The following is a 23185-nucleotide window of genomic DNA, read 5'->3' as shown; positions in this document are numbered from 1 at the left end:
ACCACGTAAAATTGAAGACCTAGTCAAAAAACAGGCAAGAGAAATGAACAGACACTCCACAAAGGAAGAAATACAAATGGTCAACAAGTATATGAAAAAATGTTAAACATCTCTGGGCATTAAAGAAATGTAAATTAAAATAATGCTAAGATTTCATCTTACTCTGAAAAGGATGGCAATCATTAAGAAAGCAAATTCCATATTACCCAGCTATCTCCCTTCAAGGTATCTTCTCCAAAGAGTGTAAGACATCATACTACAGTGGTACATGCATACCAATGTTTATAGCAGCACAATTTGTAATGGATAAATTGTGGTAACAGCCTGTATACCCATTAACAGACAACTGGAAAAAAAACCCAGACAATTGTATAAAGAAAATGTGGTATTTATATACATATAATGGAATATTACTTGGCTCTAAAGAATGACAAAGTTGAAACATTTGTAGGAAAATGGATGCACCTGGAAAATATAATGGTGAGTCAAATAAACCAGAAACACAAGCTTAAATATCATATGGTATCTCTCACCTGAGTGAGGCAAAGCACAAACAAAGAGTATAATAAAGGACGGATAGAAGAGGAGAAGGGGCTAGAATTCTTGCAGTAGGGAAGTGGTCCAAGGGACTAAGGGTAAGGGGCGATAAGGGTGGGAAGGGGAAATAAACAGAACAAAGCTGTGCCATGTACAGGAACCTAATAACCTCAATGAATGTAACCATCATCTACCATAACATGAGCTACGATTAACAATATTATAGCTGGGCGTGGTGGTGCACACCTGTAACCCCAGCACTCGGGAGGCTGAGGCAGAAGGATGGCTTGAGTTTGAGACCAGTCTGGGCTACAAAGTGAGCTCAAGGCCAGCCTGAACGGCATAGCAAGACCCTGTCTCAAAAAAACAAAACAAAACAAAAAACTCCCCCCAAAACCAATATTAACAAGAATGAAAATAGGGATAAGGGAATTAGAGGAGGAGGGAGGGAGGGGAAAGGGAAGGGCAAGGAGATTTAAAAAAAGAAACAAGCTATATTATGCACAGGTACCCATTAACCATACAGGTACCCAAGATAACTGTAACTGCATGTATTGCAAACGTATACTAATAACATTTTCAAAAAAGTTAAAAAAAATGATGCAATAGGCACTTTAGAGATACAACAGGCAGAGCTTAGTGAAGGACTGGGAACTAACACATGGACAAACACAATAGGGGAATGCTTCAAAAAGATTTACATTGTGCCAGTGTGCAGGGAAAATCAGAAGAGGGAGAGACCGGAATATAGAAATCAATGAAGATGGTGCACTCCTGTAATCCCAGCACTTGGAGGCTGAGGCAGGAGGATCACGGCAAGTTCGAGACCAGCCTGGACTACAAAGTGAGCTCAAGGCCAGCCTGAACTGTGTAGTGAGACCCTGTCTCAAAAAAAAAAAAAAAAAAAAAAAAGAAAAAGAAAGAAAAAAGAAACCAATGAAGAGATTTCTGCACAAGTCTTGGTGAGAACAAGCAGTGAGAACAGGAAAGGAAGGACACTTCCAGCTTAGAGAGGAAAACTTCCGTGACTTCGTGGTGAAGTGAGTATAAACAGTGAGACGGCTAGAAGTGGCTGAGGTTTCAAGCCCGAGTGACTACATGATGGTGGTGCTGCTATTAACAGAAAGACAGAAGTTAGAACGAGAAGTTGACTGCAGGGGAAAGAGCACAGTGAAAAAGAGAAGGCAAGGAAGTGATCTAGTGAGCTATCTTGACATCAGATTTTAAAAGAATATATAAAAAGTATAAGCACGGAAAAGCAAAGATGGAGCTAAAGAGGCAGGACAAACTTGTAAAAATAGGGTTAAAAGTAAGGTTTGTTTCATAGTAAGTACTCAGAAACTGCTGTTGAATGAATGAGCTGAAGCTTGTCAAAATTTTTTCCCTTTGTACGCATTACCATTCAAGATTTTTGCTGTTTGCAGTTGTCATGTGAAAAGCAAGAAGGAAGTACCTTTTAAATACTATTTTGAGCCGGGAGTGATGGCGCATGCACTCTGGAGGCTGAGGCAGGAGGATCACTGCAAATTCGACGCCAGCTTGGGCTACAAAGTGAGCTCAAGGCCAGCCTGACCTACATAGCAAGATCCTATCTCAAAAAGACAAAAAAATAAATACTATTTTGTTTCCATCTTTTCCAGACTAGGATAGTGGTGGAGGGACAAACATAGCTGAGAGAAGAGCAGCACAAGATGGGTAAGGAGTGGTGTTATGATTTGTGTCTGGATGTCCCCCAAATCCTCATGCAGTCATGGGGCGGGCTTCTAGAGTTTATGACTGATTCATGGTACAATGCTGGAATTATGGATGTGAGTGCTACACTTGTCCTAGGGTGGGTAGTTTGCACACAGTGTAAGGGAGGGAAAGAGGCTACTTGCCACCACTCCTCCCTTTTGCTCTTGCTGTTTTTGCTGTCTTCTGCTGCCATGAACGGTTGCCCTCTGTGTGCCACCCTGACTTGGAGCCAGCTGAGTATGGACTGAAACCTCCACAAACTGTGAGCTAAATAAACCTTTCCTTCCTTAATTCTGAGCATCAGGTATTTTGTCTCAGCAACGAGAGAAAAGTAACTAAGACAAGTAGTTATGGGTGCTTAGCCACTTTAAGTGAGTTTAGATCTAGTGAAGTAAGAAAGCATGGGTTATAACTAAAGGGAAAAGCAGCCTCAGTGTTATAGTCTGTATTACCTGGATATATCTGAAGTAGGGAATTTCACAGAATTAAAAACATGGGCTTTGTAGTCAATAGCTTAGCCAGGAGCTAAGGAGTGAACGACTACAATTCAGCACTTGGGAGACTACTTCAGGAGGATTGTGAATTCAAGGCCAGTGTGGACTACAAAGTGAGACTCTTGTCTCAAAATACTACAACCACCACCAACAGAACAAAACAAAACAAAACCCAACCTAACCCTCCAAAACCAAGCCATCCCAAACAAACAAAAAACAAAAATTCCCCAAAAAAAAAAAAAAAAAATCACAAAAAACATCACTACCACCACCACCACTACCAAAAAACAAAACAAAAAAAAAAGCCAAAAAACAAAAAAATACACTAGGCTCACATTCTGACTCGGCCACTTTGCTAGCTGTGTGACATTTGCTAAGTCACTTGGTTTCTTTAGGGCTTAACCGTCTCCATCTGTAAAAATAGGCATAACAATCTCTACCTTAGAGTACGCTGAGGATTAAATGAGGCAAAAAAGCAAGAGAAGAATAATAAAGATGAGGTCACTCTGGCATGGTGGAGGATGCCTGTACTCTTACCACTCTGGGAGGCTGAGATAGGGGAGGCTGAGACAGGAAGGCTGCAAGTTTGAGCCCAGCTGGGCAACATAGGGACTTAGTGAGACCCTGTCTCAAAATAAAACTAAAAAGGGCTGGGGATGTAGCTCAGTTTGAAGATTCTGGGTTCAATCCCTAGTATTGAAAAAAAAAAAAAAAAAAGGTCTCTGCATCACAAGTGCCTGGTATATAGTGGTCAGTAATGGCTACATAATATTTCATTGCTTGGCTGAATTATAGTTCCTATAAGCTTTCTCCTACTTAGATTTAACATTCCTCTGTTTGGGACATTTAGGTTGTGGCCAATTTTTTTTTTACCATTGTAAATAACACTGAGAAGAACATTCTGTATACATATCTTTGCTCCCTTTTCTGTTTTCTTGAGATATATTCTCGACAAAAGTGTTGATGGGTATCTTTTAACAGAAAATGTATATCCCCTCCGGCAGTGCACCAAAATATTTGTTTAAAATATCATGTACTGAATGTACTGAAGCCACTTGAGAGAAATTCCTGCCGAGTGATGTATCATCTCCAAGATTCTCAGGAACTGGGTAGAGTAAATAGTAACCTGAGCTGTTGGGCGCTGACATTCAGAACTGGTCTGATGTCTCTGTTTTGCAAAGTCAGGAGGTGCGTGTTCTTCAGATAGGAAACAGGAACTCAATGGGTGGCTCCTAAAAGGGAGCGTGGGCTTTGAAACAGGAAAAGAAGTCTGCTTCTGATAGTCATGAAGAGGCAGTGCTGGGCCATTCTGGTCACCCATACCCTATTAAGTCAAAACCTTGTTCTGTATCTGTCCTTGGCTTCTACTTGCAGTTGTCTCATTTTAATTTCTAAGCATTGCATTACCTTCACATGTGTTTGTACTCTTTTGTTTTCATTTCGGGGACTGTCATCCGTCTGTTTGTTCAAGTCAGAGACCAAGCAGTTATTTGATACTTCCTCTTTTACCCACATCCAATCTTTCACCAAGTTCTTATAATTCTGTCTCTACTGTATTTCTCTATTAGTTGTTTTCTTGTCTTCCAGCATTCTAGTCCAAGCCATCATTGTCACCTGCCTACGCTATTGTAATACCCTCTCCACTTTATTTTCCTGTTACCATTCTTGTATCTGACCAAGTAGCATTTTAAGAACTTAAATCGCCATTCGGCACCACTGGGCTGTAATTTCTTATTACCATTCTTGTATCTGACCAAGTAGTATTTTAAGAACTTAAATCGCCATTGGGCGCCATTGGGCTGTAATTCCAGCATTCAAGAGGCTGAAGCAGGAGGACTGCCATGAGTTCAAGGTCAGCCTGGGATACATAGTGAATTCAAGACCAGCCAGAATTACAGAGCAAGACGATGCCTTAAAACAAAACAAAACAAAACTAAACAAACAAACCCCCCCCAATTTAAATAGATGACGTCATTTTTCATGATTTCTTTTTCTGCTCAAAGTCCAAAGTCTTTAATCTGGCCTACAAAGATTTGCAAGATTTGACTCCTCCTTTCCTATCCAGCCCCACCTTCTGCCCATCTTCCGCCCTGCTCCATATTTCAGTCACAATGGCTCTTCTTTTTCTCCTCCTCCTCCTTTCCCTCCTTCTTTTTTTCCTTCAGTGCTGGGGATCCACCCAAAACCTTGTACACAGTACAAAAATGCTCTACCACTGAGCGATAACCTAGCCTTCTTTCTTTTAGCTTGCACAATGCTTTTTCTGTTCTTGGTTTTTCTCTCAGCTCTTTCCAGACCTGGGGTATTTGCATATGCCTTTCCCTGTACCTGGGTGCTCTTCCTGCCACCTTTCACCTGGCTAATCCCACTCATGGTGCAGGTCTCAGTGTGACTGTCTCTTCCACAGACAGGCTCTCTTATAGCAGCCTCTACTTTCTCTTTATAAACTTGTTACAGTGAGGGAGGGAAAAGAGAAATACAAGCAGATCAACATGTGATATGTATATGCACCAATTCCCTATGATGGACATATTTATTATGTATTGCAAACATATACTAATAAAAAAGGAAAAATAAACTTGTCATAATTAAGAATATGTATGTGCATATTCTGTCTCTTCCATTAAGAGAATAAGATTTTGAGGTCATAGATAATATCTGTGTCTAATATATATACTAGCCTTAGCACATTGTCTATTATAGACCAAGGGCTCTTCATTTAAATAAACCATACAGTCTGGCACAGTGTTAAGAAGTAAGGTTTTTTTTTTTTTTTTTTTTGTGGTAGGGTCTTGCTATGTTCAGCCAGGCCTTGACCTTGAACTCACTTTGTAGCCCAGACTGGCTTCAAACTCATGGCAACCCTCCTGCCTCAGCCTTCTGAGTGCTGGAATGACAGGTGTGCACAAGTAGGTCTGAAAACATCATTATTTATGGAAAAATTTCTGTTGTTATTTGAATGTTTTTGTTTTTGGTTTTTTGGTCCTAGGAATTGAAATCAGGACCTTTCACTTGCCAGGCAGGCACTTGTGCCACTGAGCTATATCCCCAACCCTGTTATTTGAATGCTAACCTTACAAAATAAGGGATTTTAATATTAGTACTATAGACCAGGTGTGGTGGTGCATGCCTATAGTTCCAGCACTCAGGAGGCTGAGACAGGAGGATCACCATGAGTTTGAGGCTAGCCTGGGCTACATAGTGAGTGTAAGCCAGCCTGAATTATGTAGCAAGACCCTGTCTAAAAAAAAAGATAAATAAATAAATTTAGTACTATATAACTTAATTTAGGACTTATTCTCTATAACACTATATCGACAAAAGAAAGTGATATTTACTCCAATTTTCAGAATATTTCCAGTTTTTCTGTCCTCTTGATGGTTGAGACAGATCTGGGATTAGGGAAGGATTATCTGTTGCTTCTCTGTGGTTTGTATTTAAACACTCTCACCTGGGCACAAGGGTACTCACTAGCAGGCTGTGACACAGAGCATGAAAATGCTGCTGATTTGTCTCCAGCTCATCCCAGTCCAGCTGCCAGCAGCTCGTGGGTCTCAGGATGAAAGGAAGCCCATATGTCAACGACTCGCAGAACCCACTAGATTTCAGAGCCCTGGGAAGAAAATGAGACAGAGAAAGGCTCCTAAGTGATACTTAGAATCTCTACCCAGATCCACTTAAATTCAACTTAGCTCTAACATCCCACTGTGAAAGCTTTTAGATTAGGGGCTCTGAATTATTTATTTATCTTTGTAAGCCAGCATCTAACATGGTGGCTGATACACAGAAGACTCTCAAAACTCAGGAATTTATATACGCATGCATTCTACGGCACTAGATAGCAATAAAAGTGGCCCTTGCAAACACTGTTAATTCTACTCTAGAACTGGTTTTCCTGGAAGTGGTAATTCTAGTACTTAGAGAAATGGGAGGGGACAGGACAAGTTCTTTGTGTGCTCCTTGAAAGTTGGAGCTCTGGTACTGATATGTAAACGTAAGCATTCCATAGACATTGACTGAATAGTTAAACACCTTTCCACTGATCTTGCTTTCAAGGGCTTGTGTTCAGAGACTTTTCTGGATTTCCAATTCTCATCCAGTCTGCCAAGTGTTCTGCTGCAACAGTTCTTCCGCCGTCTGTGCTTTTCGTCTCCACGTGCTAGGTAACCTGACTTTTGTTTTTTCATGCTATACTTGTAATTGATACCTCAGACTCAGAACTGATTCTTGCCTGCCTAAATCTCTGGATGTCCTAGCCATGGAACCAGTAAGAGTAGCATTTGCATGAATTGGGAAGCTTCCCTAGCATCATACTTGACCACTCGGAGCTTGTAATGAGAAGCTGATGACTGGGAAGCCATCTGGTAAAGAGTGCTGAAGTCTCCTTTGGGGTCGTCCATTCTCAAAGAGCCATCAGCTGTACCAGGGAGCAGGGATGGACTGAGAAGTCGCTCTTGGAGATCACATTTCAGGCACACTACAATAAAAGCAGTGTTGGAGGAGAGACGTGAGTCACAAGTACCTCAGGCTATGCTATTAAGAGACAACATCTGTCATTTTACTTCTACCAGGCAAGCAAAGGATGGGAGGAGGCAAGAGAGTGGGAAGAGGAAAATATGATTGGTTTGGGAAGGTAAATCTGGTCTGCAACCTATAGTATGTCTATAGCTGTACACAATTGTTAACTTATTCTCTAAATCTGATACGAATTTTTCTTGTTTTTCTTCTGGGGGTGGGCAGAGAAATTGTCTCGTGGTGAGAGATCTGGCTTGTAATCCAGTCTGAGAGGAACATGCGTCCTTTGTGAAGCAGGCAGCTAATGCCAAAATATGCAGGGGCCCTTTCGTAGTCACAGAAGGAAATTTGCCTCTTGTGCTTCCCTGTGGCTAAGCTTTGGCAGGACTGCGAGCCTGACAAGGAAGAGCAGGAAAGCAGAAGTCAGGCAATCAGGTGACTGCTGCTGTTTCTTTGTGGGCTCTTCTAGGGACATCCAGGGTTATGTGAGGAACAAGTTCCTTAAACAGCTTTTTTTTTTTTCTCCCTGGTACCGGGAATTGAACTCACGACCTTGCACTTGCCAGGCAGGCGCTGTGCCACTGAGCTAAATCCCCAGCCCCCAAACAGCTTATTTTTAATTCCCCCCCAAATCTGAGTATAGGACCTTCTGGGCCTCAGCACATCACTTTAGCTTTAGACAATAGTTCTGAGGATGGTTGTTAGGCTGATCATGAGCTATTCATCTAACTATTACAGTCTTCTGTATTAAGCCTCTGCTCTAGAAGTTATCTTCATACGCCACAGGGTACGATACGGTATTTCACTAGGCTTGAATCCTTGATATTACAAAGTTTTTGAATAGAATGCATACTTGGTTTGAATACCGAGCAAACTTGCAAATATAAAAATGTTAAATATTTGTGAGAGGCTCGTAATTGATGGTAAGGAATTGGGCAATGACTGGATTAACTGCAGCATGAAGTAAAAACAAATATAGAAATAACATGAAAAAATAGAGTGGCAGATATAGCTGGCTGTCCTGGGTCTTGTGAAGAAGACATGGACATTAAGTTTTAGGTGGGATGGCTCTTGGTCTGATATGTGCTACAGCCCCAGATGGGGTGAAGGGCACTAGGCAGCCAAAGAAGCAGGTGATGTGTGCTGGAGAGCTTTTTAATCTATCAAAGTAAATATTTGAGGAACACTCCTCCAAAGAGCCTATACTAGGAGTGCGCACGGCTTTTGTGTCTGCTTCACTTTTTTGTGTGAGCCATGTGTCTAGAAATTCACATGTGAGGTAGTGTATCAGTTTAAAAAATAACAGATAACTAGAGTATGATTTTAACTGTGATTGCTTATAATTTCAGTAGGTCATATCTGCCCGAGAAGAGGTCTAATTTCCCCAGAACTTATTCCAGTTGTGCCTGCGCCTCTGCATTCCAGTGGACCTCCATAGCAGAAAAGCTTACGGGAGTCTGGATTTAAGTTTTACATGAACCTTGAAGATGTGCAGACTTCTGAAACATGATTACAGATGGAAATGAACATTCTGACTCTGACCCTGGTGCTGAAAGCCCTGGGACGAGGAGATGGGGGGAAGACAGAAATTCTGATTAGAATGATGGGCAGATGTCATGTAACAGTGAGGAAAGGCTGGCTGCAGGAGTTCCTGGCCTTTGAGGGCCCCAGACCTTCCTGTGAAAGAAGTGAATCTCTATCCCTTTTGTTCAGAGTTGTCCAGCATGCAGCAGGTTAGTGGTGGATACAGCCAAGGCTGTGGAGATGGGTAGACCTGGTTTGATTCTCTGAGCTGAGAATGGCCAAATGTACAAAGTATAGATTTCTGAGCTTGACATAGTGGTGCATGCCTGTAATCCCAACTTCTCAGGAGGCAGAGACAGGAGGATTGCAAGTTCAAGGACAGCCTGGGCAACTTAACAAGACCCTGTCTTGAAATAAAAAAGGCTGAGGATGTAACAGTGGTAGCTGCAAGATGTCTTGAGTTCAAATTTACATATATAAGATAGTTATACTACTAATTTCTCTTAGTACATTGGAAAGAAAGGTCTGTGCTAATGTTGTTTGCACTATTAAATGCCGGTATCTTATACTGTAACTAATGTAAAGATAACAATATGCAATTTATTAACGATTGTTAACTTCCTATTATCTTGTTTTGAACTTTTGTTTCTCTTTTAGTTTCTTTGTTTTTTTTTTTTTTTCTTTTTGAGACAGGGTCTTGCTATGCAGTTCAGGCTGGCCCTGTGCTCACTTTGTAGCCCAGGTTGGCCTCGAACTCACAACGATCCTCCTGGCTCAGCCTGCTGAGTACTGGGATTACAGGGATGCACCATCATGCCCGGCTCTTTTTCTGGTTTAAAGAAAAAAAAAACCCAAATATGCATATATGTTTGTGATCCTAAGTGTGAAGAATGTACCCTGGAATTGTATGGCTTCAAATCTTGGCTCTGTTATTGATCTTCTGTGCAGTCCTGTAAAGGTGTTTAATTGCTTTGTCTCAGTTTTCTCATGTGTAAAACAGGGACAATATTGTATTTAATTGATTTAAAGACACACTTTCTATCAACATCTCTATGTGTGGCTTACACTTGCCATTGTCCAGGCAGACCTCTAACCCTAACAGTACTTACAACTAAGCTAAAAGAACTCTCTTCACAAGGATAAAATAATACTTCTAATGCTTAATGGACAATGTTTTCTTTCTTAGTGGTACATAAAATAGTGGTCTATCTTATAATTGATAGCATCTTAGTTTCAATAACATATGGTAACAGTGCCAACTTCATGGTATTGTGTAAAGATAAAATGAGTTAATGAAAGTAAAGGAGTTAATACAGTGCTTGCCACCAAGGGAAGGCTCAATAATGTTAACTGTAAACTGGCTCTTTTATGAAGTTGCCAGCTGCTTTTAACAGGGGAAAATAGAAAATGAATTTCAGATGCTGGGCCAGGGAGGAATTGGTATTGTCAGTCTGGGACCAGATGGAAAGAAGGACTTGGGAAGGAGATTTCGATATACAAAGGAAAGACAGATTAAAATCAAATTAAGCTGTCAAAGGCATCCCAGTTTCCAGGTTTGACTCGGGGAGGGAGCAGAGATCTGATGTGTATCCCTAGAAAGAAAAAGTCTTAAGAAAGTATAATCCTATTTAATCATACTTTAAAAAGGCTCTTCACTCTCCTGAAGAAATAGCGGTTACAGCAGAGTTGTATTACAGTGGAAGAAAAGAGAATTCAAATATACTGCTAATGGCCAAGAAAAAGCCCTCCGAGGACACAGAAACCTGAGTATGTCGTGTCACAGCCTATGAGAAAGGGTCTGGAAAACATCACACACAGTTCAGCCTTTTATCCTGAATGATCTCTGTAGCTACTACCAGTCTTCTGTTCAATGAAAAAAAGTGGGCACAAACTCTCACTCCTAAAGGAGAAGACCAACCTTGATCCCTTCTCTTAGGAGGTGGGCCCTAGGGAATTGGCTTTCCTCAACTCAGTGTGGCTGATTGTACTGATGGGCCTATCTGTCAGCTTTGCCACTCCAGGTCCTGAGCGAACCTTCAAAAGGATGGGAGAACAGAAATAGCCTTATCCCTACCATTTAGTGAAACAGAATTACCAGCCAGAACAATATCCAAGATCCTGCTGGCATGCCTAGAACACTGCATTCATCCCTTGGTTTCAGTAATTGTCTGAATTGCTTTGTGAACAAAGCCTTGAGTGACTACTGCCCTCCCTGGGTTTGCCACTGTAGCTGGCTTGTTTTCAATTTGGTGCCTCCACAGTGAGAGGATCTCTATTTAATAGTGGTTCTCTTTCTCTTGCCAAAGGCCCTGTTCATATTGTTGAGGTAACTAGATGCCTCAAATTATGGTACCAATTATATTTATTACATTAAAAAGTGAGACTATTGAGAAAAATGTCATTTGTCATGTTCTTGGGTAATGTAGGCTGCCTCCCTATCATTGAGGTGTCTAAGACTGTTTCTAAACTTATTGGTCCTTACTATCTGGGCCTAATTAGCTTCAGCTTGCTAACTGTGCCGCTTTTTAGAATTCCTGTCCTTGTTCTCATGCTAACAGTGTATGGCCCCATTCAGTGCTCATTCAATCCCCAAGCCTCAACTTCCCTGTAGTCTGATGACTCACCAATCTAGAGTCCTAGTCCTAGACAAGGACATTCATAACCTGTGTCAGTGGTGGGGAACCTATGGCACGTGGGCCATTGCAGGCTGTTTGTATCACTGAAAACTCTAAGAGGTTCATCATCACTGGCCTATATGATGTATCTTTTAGGGGTTCTATACTTGGATTATCCTTGGTTCTGGAAAGGGTGCTGAAACACTGTGATGGAAGAAGAAGATGGATGTGTTCTTGGTCTGTTCCACTGTTATGTAGCCAGGCTTTGAAGAAAATCTCCATGCTGATAACATCATTGTCTACAGTCTGAAGGTCAATGTCAGTTCCCAGGATAGACATCTCTGTAGAAGGAAGGAAAATAATGGTTAAAGTGTTTAATTATATGTTGCGAAAAGTATAAAAATTTAAATACACCTTTTTTTTTTGGAATCAAATTCAGGACCTTGTGCTTGCCAGGCAGGCACTTATGCCACTAAGCTAGATCCCCAGCCTCTTTATGTCTTTTTGAGACAGGGTCTCGCTATGCAGTTCAGGCTGGCCTTTAGCTCACTTTGTAGCCCAGAGTGGTCTCAAACTCACAACGATCCTCCTGCCTCAGCCTCCCAAGTGCTAGGATTACAGGCATGCACCACCACACCCAGTGTGAACTCATACTTTGTAGTCCAGGCTGGCCTCGAACTCGAAGCAATCTTCCTGCCTCAGCCTTCTGAGTGCTGGGATTATAGGTGTATGCTACCACATCTGGCCACTAAATGGGTTTACCTTTTGATACATCAACTGTGTCTCTAGATATCTAGCCTAGTACCCAAAGAGACATACTCAAACATGTTCATTACAGTATTATTTTAATGACAAATAATAAAAACACCAAACAAGAAGTAGCTCCACTGTGCATCAATAGGACAGTTTAAATAAATGATAGCACACTCAAGCCACAGAATTTTACGGAGCTATTAACAAAGTAAAGCTAAATATTCTGGCATGGAAAATTAGGAGATAGTAAGTGAAGGACACTGCAGGACAGATATAATATTGCTCCATTTATATGAACATAAAACTGTCTGCCTAAGTACACACAAATGTCCGCAAACACACTTTACAAAGGAAGTTACCATCACACTGCTAACAGTGGACAGGAAGTGTATATGAGGCAGGGTGTGAAATACGTTCCCTTTCTACTATTTATACCTCTATACTGTTTGAGTTTTATTGTAATTGTGTATTTCTTGTGTTTAAAAATGTTCTAGAATATAAAACAACCAAAAATTATATAGCAAAGCAAGTTAAATACTTAGCTAACAATGGGAACTTCAACATTGTGTTGTTGTTTTACACTAAATCATTATCTTTAATTATTATTTTTGTCATCAATTGAATTTTAAGGAAATGAAAAAGTGGACTAGTGGGTCCCACCTTGTGGTACAGATTTTTTTTTTTTCTCCTGTACCAGGAACTGAACTCACGACCTTGTGCTTGCCAGGCAGGCACTTTGCCGCTGAGCTAAATCCCCAGCCCCTTGTGGTACAGATTATAAAGTTTTCCATTGGCAGACTGTCTCACAATGTGGCTAGTGGCAAAGAGAATGGAGATGTTCTGGTGGAGTGTGATTTAATTCCAAATCTGAGGGGCCAGGGATATAGCTCAGTAGCACAAGTACCTGCCTGGCAAGCACAAGGTCCTGAGTTCGATTTCCGGTACAAAAAAAAAAAATTCTGGAGTTAATTCCAAATCTGAGCGAGTGGTACTGAGTAGGTGCGGTAACAAGGCTTTGCTAGTGTACTTCTGGCTTTGGACAGCACTAGCTCTGGCCTTGGGGCCTGGGTCTGCAGGTAAAGGTTGTCAGCAAAAGCCAAATATAAGGTGGTGGAGAAAGCACAAAGAAAATGAGGTAAGAGCTGGAAAGAAAGCAAGGAGAATCCCGATGTTTTCCATCATGAGGGACTCTCTGAAATACATTTACAATGAGCCTAAGAAAACCCAGTTGTTCTCATGAATTAACTTCTGTGTATGACTCATGAGCCCCAGAAAGAAGGCTGGTTTATTTCTAGAACAACATTCCTGAGGACAAGTTGGTAGAGGTGGCAGACTTTCCACGGAGAACAAAGGGGCTTCAGTCCCAACACAGGCGAGGTGTGAGGAGACTTGGGTGACTTCATGTCATATTTAATGACTTATCCTGAGACTGAAAGGGGAGCTCCAAATGCATCTCTATGGCCAGAATGATTAAAACACTGTCTCCCATTGATAGTTATGAAGATTCATTAGATAACTAGTTATTTCATTTGTTCTACCAGATATGTGTGACACTATTTGTCCTTAAGGAATTTATAAAGCAAAATTATTCTTGGCCATTCCCCCTCTGTTTCTCATCTGCCTCATTATATTTTAGGATGCATAGTGATAAATACAAAGCCATTGCCAGAGAAACGCACTTTGCAAGTAAAGGGAAGTAACTTTTAAAAAATTACATGAATCTTGTTTTGTCACAGGCAAAACAAGTACTTTAATATTTCTGAGCTGTTGCCTGGACTTTGACTTGAGTAGCAGGTATGGAACTGAGTTTCTCTTCAGTGAGGCAAAAATACCGAAGCAAAAGAGGGTAGTTATGGAATTTAAAGAATGTAATTGAGCAAATGAGCTTACAAAGTTGCTTAGAAACAGTTGCTTAGAGTTCACATGATAGAATGCTAGCGAAGAGAAAGAAGGTAAAGGTTAGAAGATTAGAAATTCTGGGCCGGGGATATAGCTCAGCAGCACAAGTGCCTGCCTGGTAAACCCAAGGTCCTGAGTTTGATTCCTGGTACCAAAAAAAAAAAAAAAAAAAGAGATTAGAAATTCTTACCATGGGCCGTGTAAGGGAATAAAGCACAGTTATCTACTATTAAGAATCTGGAAATAAAAACTTGGGTTTCCTCAGATAGTTAAACTATAAAATCAACACAGAGTGGTAAGGTTAATGAAAAATAGACCATTTTAAGAATACAGGATGGCTTATTGACTACAGTGAGATTTGGCTATAACCTTATCGATGGCATTGGCATATCCAGAGGATGAACGTGTCCATTGCAGCGGGAGAGGGCTGGCCAGAAATGGAGCACAGAGAAGGGAAGCGATAGGGGCACACACTGGCAGGTCCTCTGAAAGTGTGGCTCAGAGAAGGAGCGCTAGATCAGGCGTGTGTCCCTACAGAGACGCCTGTGTTCTCTCTGCTCTTCTTGGTGATTATGGTGGTTGTGGCTCACTTCCCGAAATACTCTGCCATACCCTTAATTTTGAGCTTGGGAGGTGAGTAGTTCTCTGACGGGATGCCAACAAAAGTGACTTCCTGGAGAGCCAGTCCTGAACATATAGCATCTGTATGAAGGAAAACCGTGCCTCACTTCTCAGATGGCCGGGCAGGCATGCAGGCAGGCACACAGGCAGGCAGGCACTGTTCTCTGCTGATATCCATCAACTTTCCTGAAGTTCTTTCTAATTTCTTAACCTACACATTCTTGGAAGATCCACGGAGCAGAGCTTCTTCCTTTGAAAAAATTCTCACATGATCACGGAGGTGTGCTTCAAGTTTGGAAGTCTTGAAAGAGAGCATTCTTTCAGGGACAGGCTCATATTATTCACACTGAAAGCTAATGTATAAACCGGAACGCTTTACTTTTCTGTTTATTTGTTTCAATTTGAGACAGGATCTCCCTATGTAGTTCAGGCTGGCCTTAGAAGGGTGGCTCTGAGTTTCTGAGTAACCCTGTCTAGTGAGGAAGGCCTGGGTCACTGCAGTTGTAGAGACAGGATGCAATCTTTGGACTTACCCTGCCCCCATGTGGTCACAGGCAGAGACATTCTTCACTGAGCTCTTTTGAAGCGCGTGTGGAAGGGCCGTAATAATGAGAAAAATTAAGAAAGCCAAATGACTGAAATCAGGCAATGTCTAACGCAGGCACTCTCAGAAGAAACCCCAAGACAGGGTTTCACAACTGAAGTGTATGTGAAAGGGGATTCTCTGTGTGCATGTACAATGGCTGCATTGCTCTCCTGACATACAGTGTCTAAAGTAGAGGATCAGGAAAATGGAGCTCCTGCTCAGTTCTGCACATTTTACTTAGTCTCATAAAGGCTGTGCTCTAGAGAGCAGACCTCTTCCTTTCCAATACCTAACTGTCACATGACCTGTCCTTGGGCATCATGGATGGGCTTTATGGGTTTGGGGATCCCTCTGAAATTGTGTGCAATTTCATCTCTGTGTGTATCGGTGTATTTGGGGTAGGTGAAGGGGATAAGCCCTTAACTTTTATCAGAATCTCAAACAAGCTCTATGACCACCCCCAAATGTCCATGTCCACTATAAAGACTATGCAGTTACAGTGTCTTAGCCTGTCTTGGTCAGTGTACAATCAGCATTGTCTACTCAGTAGAGGAATAGCTACAGTATATTGACTAGGATCAGTAACCAGGCAAATAAAGCTTACTTAAAACAACTATGCTCAGCGATTCAACCGCCGTGCTCATACCCATGCAACATGAGGATACTCTCCAGCAGCTCACATCACTGGGGAAGTCTAGCTTATCTTTCTGAGCATATTTGCCCAATTTGTGGAGATAGTGTTTGAACTGTGGGAAAAAGGTGGAAGGCATGGGGTCATTATTATCCTATGGATTCAGTGAAGAGAACTGCAGGAATAGACTAAGTGGTGATCTTTATTCTGGGGCCCCCAGCTACAACAGAGTTAAAACATCACAAGAATTATAACAAAAAGAGGAAGTTTATAGTACTGAGAATTTATTCTCAGGGAGAATACTGTTGTCATTCACTCATTCATTTATTCGCTTATTCATCAATTCTTTCACTCATCTGCCATTTAAACAGTATTTAATTTGGTACCTTTTATGAGCCAGGCATTGACTGATGTCATTAAAATACAATTTAGGGCTGGGGGTATAGTTCAGCAGCACAAATGCCTGCCTGGCAAATGCAAGGTCCTGAGTTAAATTCTCAGTACCAAAATAAATAAATAAATAAATAAATAAAAAAAAAATACACTTCAGTTGCTTTTATGGCTTACGGTGTAGTGGGAGAACAAACAATAAGCAAACAAAGCATATGAGTGCAAATAATATTAGATAATATGAAGAAAAATAGAGCAAAAAGATAAGAGAGAGAAGAAGACAGACAGACAGACACAGAGAGAGTTTCAGCTTGGCTGGCTAGGGAAATACCCTTAAAAAATGTGATAGTTGAACAGAGACTTGAATGAAGCGACATGAGCCACGCAAACATTTGTGGGAAGACTGCTCCTTATAGGGAGACAAGGAAATTCAAGGTATTGAGGTGGGAATGAGCTTGGTGTGCTGGAGGAACAGCAAGAAGGCTGAAACACAGTAAGAGAGAGGATTCCGCTAAGGTGCTGGGGGGAAGGACGAGACTCTCAAAGGAGCTTGCCTGTGTAGCAACGCATCAGCACCCTTGCCTTGAAGAAGGGTGGTTTCCCTTACTGCAAGGCTTGGTTAGGTTCAGGAAGTGTCCAAAATTGGAACAGAGCTGATCCAATGCTCCTTTTCCTTGCTATTTTTCTTTGCAGCAATTTGCTCCTCAACAGTTTTTGAATTAGCATTTTAAAAATACTGTCTGAGGGTGCACCGTGCTCCAGCTGCTGTGGTGCACACGGGTTTCAGCCCAGCTCTCCCAGCGCGTTTCCCTGTGGCGTGGTGGTGGAGGGTTGTGGGAGAGGAGAGAGGTGTCTGGGAATTCCACGGGCGGAGCTCAGGCAGAGTCACCTCTGTGTGCAGTGCGCATGCCTCTTTCCCAGGCTGGTTTGCCACTGAGAGAGTTCCAGTTAGAAGTTACCCAGCTATACGCCCCTTGTCAAGCTAGTACAGCCTATGGTGAGCTAAAATGAGACTTAACTGTTAACTAAAGATTGAAATAATGCTGGCTCACAGTGGATGATTTAGATCATTACTGACAAACTAGGGAACCCTGGGCCCTGCCTTAGAACATCTGAACTGCTATAATAAAAACACTATAAACTAATGGCTTCTAAAAAACCAGAAATTTGCCTGGCATGGTGGTGCCCGCCTGTAACCCCAGCACTCGGGAGGCTGAGTCAGGAGGACTGTTGCGAATGTGAGACCAGCCTGGGCTACAAAGTGAATTCAAGGACAGCCTGAACTGCATAGCAAGACCTGGTCTCAAAAAAAAGACAAAAAAAAAAAAAAAAAAACCAACAACCCCAAAACCCAGAAATTTATTTATCTCAGTGTGGAGCCATGGAGGTTCAAGATCAAGATGCCAGGGCATCCAATGTCTGGTGAATTTGTTGGTTTCCAGGCCAAAATCTTTTTGTGTCTTCTCATGGTGGAGGTGGCAAACAAACTTCATCAGGACTTTTTCTTTTTTTTTGCCTATAATAGAGATTGAACTCAGTGCCTTTGCACTAAGCTACATTCCCAGCATTTAGATTTTAAAAAAAATTTAATTTTGAGATAGGGCATCACTAAACTCCTAAGTTGCCCAGGCTAGGCTTGAGCTTGTGATCCTCCTGGCTCAGCCTCTCAGGGTGCTGGGATTGCCAGTGTGTGCCACCATATTTGGCTCTCTGTGTTCTGTCCCCCGCCACGGTACTGGGAATTGAACCAGGGCCTTCCTACTGAAGTGCATCCCCAGCTCCTTCTTATTTTTTATTTTGAAACAGGATTCTTTTATAAGGGAATGAACCTTGTTCACTAGGGCCTCACCCCCTTCAGGACCTAATTACCTCCTACTCCAGTCACATTTGTGATTAGGTTTCAACATATGAGTTTTGGGAGAATAATAGACCATAGTAGACCCTTCTAGCTGAGATAGTGTTTAGCTTAATTTCATACATAATATTTTAGCCATTTGTAAACAATGAATTGGGAAGCCGGGTGTGGTGGCGCATGCCTGTAATCCCAGTACTCGGGAGGCTGAGGCAGGAAGATTGTTGTGAGTTTGAGACCAGCTTGGGCTACAAAGTGAGCTCAAGGCCAGCCTGAACTGCATAGTGAGACCCTGTCTCAAAAACAGACAAAACAACAACAACAACAACAAACCCCCCTCAAAACCCCAATGAATTGGGAAATGAAAAGTTTTCAGAGAAATTTGGTTTGTGTGTTGTAAGGGGGCACAAGTGGGAACTGCCCTATGGGAGACACTACACTGTATCCCCATAGCTCCGAGGCCCCAGAAGTACTGCTCCCTGACAGCCGGTCCTAGTTCTGATTTGATGACTTGCCCTTTCCTGGTCATCCCAGAGAGGAGATGCTGCACGTGGAGGAAAGAATGCCCTGGCTAGGGAAGGGAGGGTAACAGAGACAGAGAAAGAGCCTGAGGGCACCAGACAGCCTTTACCCACTTCTGGAGCCAAGCACTAGCTTGGTGTCTGCTATGTAACAGGAGCTCAGTAAATGCTGCACTGAACAGAAAACTTACTGCAGTCAGACTTTTGCTTACATTCTCGTGACCTCAGGCTAGTCACTTCTTTTCTCTAAGCTCAATTTCTCCATCTGTAAAGAGGGAATGATACTGATACCTAGGCTAAGGGTTTATTGGAGTATAGAATGCTGATACTTGATACCTGAAATCAGAGTACTTTAAAGCACCATGCAACTATAAGGGATGGAAGATTACAAAGCTGCTATCCAGCTGTCTACCCAGATGTGAACTGAAAGCCATGCCAATTATTTTTCCTTCTTTCTTTTTTTTTTGATGAGAAGTTTTCAATAAAGTATGTGCTCAGAGTTGTAAGGAAATATATTTTATCTATAGTTCTATTTTTTTTTTTTGCCAGGCATAATGGTGAACACCTGTAATCCCAGCACTTGGGAGGCTGAGACAGGAGGGTTGCTGTGAGTTCAGAGCCAGTCTGGGCTTAGTGGTGAGTTCAAGGCCATGCTATCCAACATAGTGAGACCCTGTCTCAAAAAGCCAAACAAACAAACAAACAAAAATATGCCAAAATAAAAAAGTTCTATTTTTATTTTATTAAAAAAAAAAAAGTCAGTATGCAGGAGAGCATCACTAGTGATTGAGATACACCAAAATCTAAAATGTTATTTGACCTGGGAAACACTAGACTTAGAAGGCATTTAAAGAGTGTCTTTTTTCTGCAGGGATTATGTATTCTGTAAAAAGAGTGTGTAAAGTAAGTTGCAGTGCAAAACTGAAACACTGATTGAGAAGAAACGTTTCCACAGGGATTGTGGTAGCGGAAGACAGCAGGGAAGTGGATTCTCCAGAAGACTGAATGAGGGGGGAACCGGGGCGGGGAAGGCAAGAAATCTGCTGGGCCGACCCAGAGAACCACACCAAGGGGTTTCCTTCTTAATACCCATGAGAGCCAAGAGAATGACCTGCCCTAACATGAGTTTGATGCCCCATACAAAAAAAAAAAAAAGAGATACATAATATAATCCCTAGAGAAGCTGCTAAAAATAATGTAAATATGAATAGCTTATTGAATGGAAAGATGGAAATAGAATTCTAAAATTAAAAATTTACTGTAATCCCAGCATTTAGGAGGCTGAGGCAGGATGATCACCATGAGTCTGAGGCTAGCCTGGGCTACTTAGTGAGATCAAGCCCAGCTTGAACTACACAGGGAGATCTTGTTTCAAAAAAATTTTTTTTAAATAACTCTAAAGAAAGCAGTAAAGCATGGAAATAAAGATGAACCCCACCACTACCAAAAACCAGAGAAAACAAAAGTAAAATGGTTAGATAGAAATCCAACCTCATTAATAAAGTAAATGTTAATGGACTATACATTACAAATAAGACCCAGAACACACATGTAAACACTTCATTTTTCCTCTGGTGTGAGAAAGTCAAAGTGTAAATAATAATCAAAATGTATAATAAGTATTGTGAAATAGGAAAAAATGTTCAAAGGGGGAGAGAAACAAGGGGGTGGGGTGGGAGGAAAGAAAGGAAAAGTTAAAAAAAATGAGAAAAGAAGGAAAAAATGGAAACAAAGCTTTTGTAAATAGGGAGGTGAGGAGGGGTTGAAGGGAGGGTAGAGGGATGGGAAAAAAAGACTCAAGGTATATCATGTACTGGTACAAATTCTCTACAGTAAATGTGATCCTTATGTATATCTAACATCTACCAATAAAGCCAGGCATGGTGGCGCATGTCTGTAATCCCAGCAGTTGGGAGGCTGAGGCAGGAGGATCATTGCAAGTTCAAGAACAGACTGGGCTACAAAGTAAGCTCAAGGCCAGCCTGAACTGCATAGGGAGACCCTGTCTCAAAAAAAGTACCAATAAAAAAGTACCAATAAAATCTGACCGGAAAACAAACAAACAAACCCAAAACAAATAGGACCCAGAGATTACTAGAATGGATAAAAGCAAGACTCAATTCATTCTGTCTTAAAAAGAAAAATTTTATTCTGTCTTATAGGAGATACGCTTTAAATACAAAGACACAAATGTAAAAAAAAAAAAGGCAGAAATGGGTTGAAAGTAAATGGACAGGAAAAGATGAATAATAACCAAAGCAAGATCTAAAAGGAATAAAAACATATATCCACAAAAGATTTGTATATTGATACTTGGAAACTTTATTCAAATAAAGTGGAAACAGTGCAAATGTCCTGTAAATGTTTAAATAAAATATGACATTCATGTAATATACTACTCTGCAATAGTTAAAAAAAACTACTCTTATAAACATGGATGAATCTCAAAATATGAATGAAAACAGTAGACATTAAGGAAATATATATTATGATTCCACTTATGTAAAATACAAACTAATCTACAAATGAAAAGCTTAGCTGTGGTTCATGGTGGGGATGGAGGGAGGGATGGAGCATAGAGGAACAGGAAAAATCTTTGGGGTATGACAGAAATATTTTGCATCTTGATTGTGGTGATAATTTGTGGGCACATACAACCATCAAAACTCATTGAAATTCCAGTACTCAGGAAGCTGAGGCAGGAGGATCCCTGAGTTCAAGGCCAGCCTGGGCTACAAAGTGAGTTCAAGGTCAGCCTGAACTGCAGAGTAAAACCCTGTCTCAAAAAGACAATAAACAAACAAACAAACACTCATTGACTTGTACTCTCTAGATACAACTTATGGTATGTAACTTATTTCTCAATTAAAATGATGAGGAAAATTTTTAAAATCTCAATTTTCAGGGCCGGGGATATGGCTCAGTGGTACAAGTGCCTACCTGGCAAGTGCAAGGTCCTGAGTTTGATTCCCAGTACCAGAAAAAAAAAAAAGGTTTGTAAAATCTCAATTTTCAATAACTTTAGATTTTCTGCTGAACTCTAATGTATTATTTAACTATAAACAGAGATAGTTGCTATTTTTCTGAGACCATGGCTTCTGTTAATGAAATAAGCAAAGCTCTGTGTGTTAAAAATCTTTAGTTAATAAATAATAGTTGTTCTGGTTTAGTCTTACTATCACAGGGAAGTGACTAATGCTGTTATCAAAGACAAACTCAATGAACAGCTGTGTTTCTGGTCTATTTTCTAAGATACTGAAAGGAGTAAAATCAACATCTGGAACTTGACAATTGCACTGAAGCATAGAAGGGACTCCCCCGCCCCCCAGTTCTCCCTGGATTCCTTGAAGAAGCAGTGAATCTTTTATCTTCTTTCCTTTGCCTGTTAACATTTGGTGTTTCCTGAGAACACATATGGATAAAATACCTTTCCAAAGGAGTTTGACATCGATCCCTGACAAACTCCAAGAGGAAATGTTAAACAGATGGATTGTGAGCACTTACAAAGGGAACCTGATACCCTTGGTACATGGCTGAGAAATGTAGGCTGGTTGACAGCATCGTTAGGTTGATTTGTAACTGCCTGAAAGACGTATATACCCAATGAGTGCAGACTGCTGTCATCCTGGACAGATGTCCTCTGGATTTCAAAGCATATTGGTTACAGTGGTCTTTTTAGTTTCAGCATATTTATTACTTAGCCGTTCTTTAGATGCTATTATAAAATTTTTATTATAGGTAAATGAAGACATACAATATATACGTTATGACATACAATATATAACAACAAAATGGACTCATGTGAATTCTTTTGTTTAACTTAAAATGCAGAATTATTGTCAATACCAGTAAGATATCTGTATGGCTTCCCTGATCTCCAGAGGAAACCTTGCCATGCTGCATTTTGTTTTTTACTATTAATTTTCTTTTAAAAGTAGTTTATTATCTTAAATAACACTTTACTTACTATGTTTTTTTTTGTGTGTGTCTTTTTGAGACAAGGTCTTATTATGCAGTTCAGGCTGGCCTTGAGCTCACTTCGTAGCCTAGGCTGGTCTTGAACTCACAACGATCCTCCTGCATCAGCTTCCTAAGTGCTGGGATTACAGTCATGCGCCAAATCTGCTTCAGATTTTTAAAGAAGTTTCATCTTATACATACACCTTTCATTATCTTCTTTCTTTTCAATATTGAGAGAATTGATCCATATTGTTATATGTAGCTGTGGTGCATTTATTTATTTTCAAAATTCTTAACTTTAATATAGTGATATTTATCAATATTTTATTTTATGGTTAGCAAACTTTACAACTCACTTAGGAAATCTTTCCTCCTTCCTTCCACCCTTGGTCATAAAGCTTTTCTTACATCATTTCCTCTAAAAGTTTGAGTTTACCTTTCATAGTGAGATTTTTAATCTATCAAAAATATATCATGATTGAGCCAGGGTTGGTAGCACACGCCTGTAATCCTAGCATTTGGGAGGCTGAGGCAGGAGGATTGTTGCAAGTTC

The 23185-nt window shown here is 40.9% G+C and overlaps 1 protein-coding gene across 1 annotated transcript in view; it reads right to left on the bottom strand.

Moving 5' to 3' along the window:
• M1ap (meiosis 1 associated protein) overlaps positions 1 to 23185 on the bottom strand; it is a gene marked incomplete at its 5' end in the record, with an annotated part of 77642 nt that overhangs the window by 16412 nt on the left and 38045 nt on the right. Inside the window, 3 exon segments of the mRNA XM_005385475.2 lie at positions 6237 to 6378; positions 7080 to 7242; positions 11587 to 11760. Of these exon segments, the coding sequence (XP_005385532.1) occupies positions 6237 to 6378; positions 7080 to 7242; positions 11587 to 11760 (479 nt within the window).

The sequence above is a fragment of the Chinchilla lanigera genome, unplaced genomic scaffold, assembly GCF_000276665.1.
Source record: "Chinchilla lanigera isolate Chin_1 unplaced genomic scaffold, ChiLan1.0 scaffold00023, whole genome shotgun sequence".
NCBI classification, from domain to species: Eukaryota; Metazoa; Chordata; class Mammalia; order Rodentia; family Chinchillidae; genus Chinchilla; species Chinchilla lanigera.
This window is presented reverse-complemented; position numbering and strand designations above follow the sequence as displayed.